The sequence below is a fragment of the Mycothermus thermophilus genome, assembly GCF_041956435.1.
Source record: "Mycothermus thermophilus strain CBS 625.91 unplaced genomic scaffold VTJ04scaffold_4, whole genome shotgun sequence".
In the NCBI taxonomy this organism is placed as follows: Eukaryota; Fungi; Ascomycota; class Sordariomycetes; order Sordariales; family Chaetomiaceae; genus Mycothermus; species Mycothermus thermophilus.
Window position 1 is genome coordinate 3,487,123 of NW_027191430.1, and position 5,237 is coordinate 3,492,359.

Genomic DNA, 5,237 nt, shown 5'->3' on the forward strand with positions numbered 1-5,237 from the left:
ATCGACCTCCATCGGCTCGATGGCCGCAGTCGACGCCGCCGGGGTCACGTGTAAGGTCACGTGTGGAATCGCGTGGGGGTCACGTGCGCGGGGTGGCCCGTGCGTAAGGGGGAACAGTCTGACCGCCAGTCGGCCACACTCGAGCTTCCCAACTTTCCACCGCTTCCCACGCCCGCGCTGTAGGTTGCGCGCAGTCGGGGTTGGTATGGCTGGTTAGGGCTTTTCGAGAGCTTTCGAATGGTGGTGGTTTTGCGTGTTTTGGCTGCGTAGCGGCTGAGATGCGGGAAAAGAGAAGAAGAAGAGAAAGGGGCCGGAAAACTAAATACCCTAAAGAATAAGCCTTTCTTCCTAAAGGATAGGGTAGACCTATATATTATACTCTATAGTCTAATATTAAAAAAAATATAAAAATAAAAGTTTTACTATACTAATTACAATTAACCTTAACGGATATAGACTAACCCTATAAATACTGGTTGTGACGGCATGGCTTCGCCATGGTCACATGATTCGACCCTAACCCTGGACGGAGTGGGGCTGAGCCTAAGGCTGCCACGGAGTGGGTCCTCTCGCCGAACCTAACCGGCGAGCCCCACCCGCGTGCACTTCTTGGGTTGCGAGCCGGGCGCCCATTCTTCCCCTCTTTCCTCTTCCTTTCGCAACGCGAAAGTTCTGAGTAATAGAGTGGTTTTCCGCAGGCACGCCCTCGTGAGGCCTTTCTCTGCCGTCACACTGGTTAATATAGGAGTAAAAATAGGAATATTAATTAATAAAGAAGTAGCAGTAACACTATATACTCAACTAAAGCTTCTACAGAAAAAACTCTATATACGTTTTCTACTCGCTAACTCTAAGAGGAAGCCTACTGGAGAGGTGACCTATATAACTATTGGAAATATAGGGGTCGATAGGAGAAGGTTCCTAGAAGGATAAAGGAGAGTAACCTTACTAAGGGAAAAGAGATACTTCTAGGGCTCCTATGGCTAAGCTAGTAAGGCGTTTTCCTAGATACCGCCTATAGGAGGTTTATATAGCTGCTGGAGAGTACTTCTAACGTATAGGAATAGAACCAAGCTACTACAATCCCCTTTAAATACCTAGTAACACTACCGATCGAAGAAGATAAGCAGGCAGATACAGAGCACCGAGACCGTACTATAGATGCATAGATTGAACAGCAGAAATAACAATATACCCGACGCCTTACTAAAGCTGCCTATACGGGCACCCTTACTATCGTAAGAAGGTCTGAACCTAGTGGAAGGGACGAGGCGCCGGAGGAACCGCTATAGAAGGTTCCTATCTAGGTAGGATCCTCCTTCAAGGGTAACTAGCGGGAAGGCTACTATAAAATAGAATGTACTCTAAAGGGGGAATAGAATCCAGTACCCCCTATACTATACCGCTATTTGGAATACAACGGGGAAAACTATAACTCGCCCGAAAGCAAGGCAAAGGCTATAGAAATAGATTCTCCTATCTATATCCAGGCAATTAGTACAAGGACCTTTAAAATACTAACCCGGAGGAAGAAATCCTATCCCTACTATATAAAGAAGACCGGCTTTATTACTATTTCTATAGTAGAAAAAGCAATCGCAGTTAAAAAAGGGAAACTTCTCCCGGATAAGGACGAAGAAACCTAGAGGCAGGTAGCAGAAGTAGTAGAACAGTACCCTTACTTTAAGCTATATATTAGTATATTTTTTAAAAAGAAATCTAACTAGTTACCCCTATACTAATCCTACAATTATAAAATCGAACCATTACTAGGGCTAGAACTACTAACTAGCTCTTTTTACTTAATAAACCTAGATTAGTTGGAGGCACTAAAGACCTATTTGAAGAAGGCTTTAGAAAAGGGCTTTATTATATTAAGTTCAGTACTATTCGTCTCTCTAGTCCTCTTTATAAAAAAAGCTAATAGTAGCTAGCGGTTCTGTATAGACTATTAGAAGCTTAACAAAAGGACCGTCAAAAACCGCTACCTATTACCCCTTATCGACAACACTCTCCGTTAATTAGGACGGGCCAAATACTTCACTAAACTAGACATCCAGCAAATATTCTATAGGATCCGAATAAGCCCCGAAAGTAAGGAAATAACTTTATTCTGGATATAATACGGCTAATTTAAATACCAGGTAATACTATTCGGCCTATATAACAGCCTGGCAATATTCTAAGCTTTTATTAACTCCTAGATCTTTAAATACCTAAATATATTTTTACAGTATACATTAACGATTTTATTATCTACGCTAATACCCCGGAGGAGTATAAAGAGTATGTTAAACTTATCCTGGAAAGACTAAAGGCTATAGGTCTTTAGATAGATATTAAGAAGTGCGAGTTCTATGTCCGGAAGACTAAATTTCTCGGCTATATTGTTAGGACCTACGGGGTAGGGGTTAATTCTGCTAAAATCGAGATAGTAGTAGTCTAAGAGAGGCTGAAAATAATCCTAGCAGTTTAGTCCTTCTTTAGATTCTGTAATTTCTACCGGCGGTTTATAAAGGACTACAGCAGGGTGGTCCGACTATTCTAGTAGCTTATAGAAAAGAATAGGAAGTTTAAGTAAACTTTAGATTGTAAGGAAGTTTTTACGGAAATTAAGTGCCGGATGACAAGGACCCCCGTCCTTACCTACTTCGACCCCAAGAGGGAAACACGTCTTAAAACTAATACCTCGGGCAGTATAGTTGCAGGAGTACTTTCCCAGAAGGTTAGGAAAGAATAGTACCCGGTGGGATTCTTCTCTAAAGCTATATTAGCAACGGAAAGCAACTATCCGATATACAACAAAGAGCTCTTAACTATTATAAGGTTCTATAAAGAGTAGTATCTAGAGCTACTAAATACCAGGGGTAAGATCCAGGTTTTTACAGATTACTATACGCTTTGGTATTTTATAACTAAAAGGATCCTTAACATAAGACAGGCAGTATAGTCCGAATTCCTATTAGCTATTAACTTTGTCTACTGACCCGGGAAGTAGAACGTTACAGCCGATGCGTTATCCAGGAAAACGGAGACTTTAACGACCTAGAAAGCAATCCAGGAAATGTACTACTCCTAGGTACTTTTACCGAGCTATAGGCTCGATTCTAGGATTATTAAGGAGCTCCCCCGTAGGTTTGCTAAATATATCGGTAGAAAAGCTTTGCTATCTCTACAACGGTCGTAGTTTAGTAGTACGGGATTAAGTAGGCCTGCTTTGTCAGCCGGTCAATCACTACGAATACCTGGTTGTAACCCCTTTGATCTTTCAGTATTGTATAGAAGTCTATAGTAATATATTGCTATAGGCGCTGCGGAATCGGAAGTGGCTTCAAAAGACCCGGTGGACGGTCTCTCGGAATGTAACTCCTCCGGTATACTATATAGTTCCGAATATACCGATTAACGTTGCTTATTATCCGTAGCTAGAAGTACTACTGTAAAATCAGAATCCTTATTTTATTACGCCTAGGATAGGCGGTCGGTAGCTGCTCGTAGAATTCCGCCAGAAGCTGGGTATACAGGTTTTCTTCTATCGGTATTACTAATCGGTTCCCCTTAAGAAGGAGACCATCCTCGCGTAGGTTCTAATCCTAAGGATTAGTCCCTTAAGCTACCTCTCGGAAGCTTTCTAGTAACTCCGTAGTCCGGTTTAGAGTATAGATTTGGTTAATTAGTATAGCCCTGTATAGTTGTTCCCTTGGAATAGCTACCGGGTTCTCTCCCTCGCTTATAGCTACTATCGTTATCCCTAGGGGGTCCGGAGGCTCCTAAATTAATCGTCTCCGACTACAGACTATAGTTTATTTTAGCGTTTTAGAATAAATTCTACTATATCCTGGGGATTAAGCTCCGACTTACCTCGCCGGGGCATGCATAGACTAACGGGCAAACGGAGGTTATAAACTAATATTTGGACTAGCAACTAAGACCCTTTGTCAATTACTTCTAGGATAACTAGGCTAAGCTACTGCTAGCGATAGACTTTACGTAGGCAGTCCTCCTATACAAGTTGACGGGGCTATCCCCGATGGAAATCGAGACTAGATATCTACCGTATATATTATACAACTAGGAAAAGCGTACCCAACAGTTTATCAATCCTACGGAGGAACTTAATCGGGAACAGGCTTAGGAGTGGACGTCCCGAATCTATAACACGGTCTCGGTAGCCCAGGAATATATCAAAGCAGTATAGGAGAGGTAGGAGAAATAGGTAGACCGCTACCAGCAAAAGGAGGATTTCGAGGTCGGGGATTTGGTAATGGTATAGAAGGACTATAACTGGCGTACCAACTGTTCTAGCGATAAACTAGATTTCCCTATGGTATGACTTTTTAGGATCCTCGCTAAAGCAGGGAATTCTTATAGGTTGGAACTCCTACCCTCCTAGAGGATCTATAACTCTTTTCCCCCGGATCAACTATGTAAGGCGCTGAATAATCTGCTTCTAGGGTAGGAACTTTAGCCTAAGCTGCCGGAAGAGATTGATGGAGAGCCGGAATAGGTTGTGGAAAAGGTCCTTGCCTTAAGGATAAAAAGGGGAAAGCTAGAATATATAGTGAAATAGGCGGGTTACAACGAAGATTTAGTCTACTATCCTGCGCGGAATTTTAAAGGGGCGCTGTACCTGATTGAGAAGTTCCATTAGGAGAACCCGGCGGCGGCGGGACCCCCGAAGAGACTGAGTGTGTGGCTGAGGGCATATTCGGAGGTTTTGCCCCTGGAAGATGTTCCTGATGACGATTTACCTGTAAATAATTCCCCAGCAGGGCGGAGGACGAGGAGGAGCCGCGCTTGAGCCGCGCGGATGCGGCTCACGTGTAGGGGGGGTGATGTAACGGCATAGCTGCGCCATAGTCATATAACCCTAACCCTGGGCAGAATGGGGCGGAACCTAAGCCGCCGCAGGGTAGGGTCCCTCGCCGGAACCTAACCCGGCGAGACCCACCCGCGTACCCTTCTTAGGCTGCGAGTACCTGGTGCTCATTCTGTTCCTCTTTCCTTTCCTTTCGCAACGCAGAAGTTCTGAGTAATAGAGTGGTTTTCCGCAGGCACGCCCTCGTGAGGCCTTTCTCTGCCGTCACATAGTAGACCTTAGGGGCTTCCTTTTCAGGGCTAAAGTCCCGGGGGTCAACACCCCCCCACTGCGCCTGTGGGCAGGGCGAGGAAACCGTAGAGCACTTGGTGGTTTGGTACCAGTACCCCCCAAGGCCTAGACCCTAGGACCCTCGGGC

General features: G+C 44.4%; 1 protein-coding gene across 1 annotated transcript; it reads right to left on the reverse strand.

Moving 5' to 3' along the window:
- Window positions 1-4,647: 4,647 nt before the first annotated feature.
- VTJ04DRAFT_6981 (uncharacterized protein) lies at window positions 4,648-4,990 on the reverse strand (the record flags this gene model as incomplete). Its single annotated transcript, XM_069365259.1, has 2 exons — window positions 4,648-4,751; window positions 4,960-4,990. 2 exons carry the CDS (start codon window positions 4,988-4,990, stop codon window positions 4,648-4,650), a joined length of 135 nt encoding a protein of 44 aa, XP_069219004.1.
- Between the last annotated feature and the right edge of the window lie 247 nt (window positions 4,991-5,237).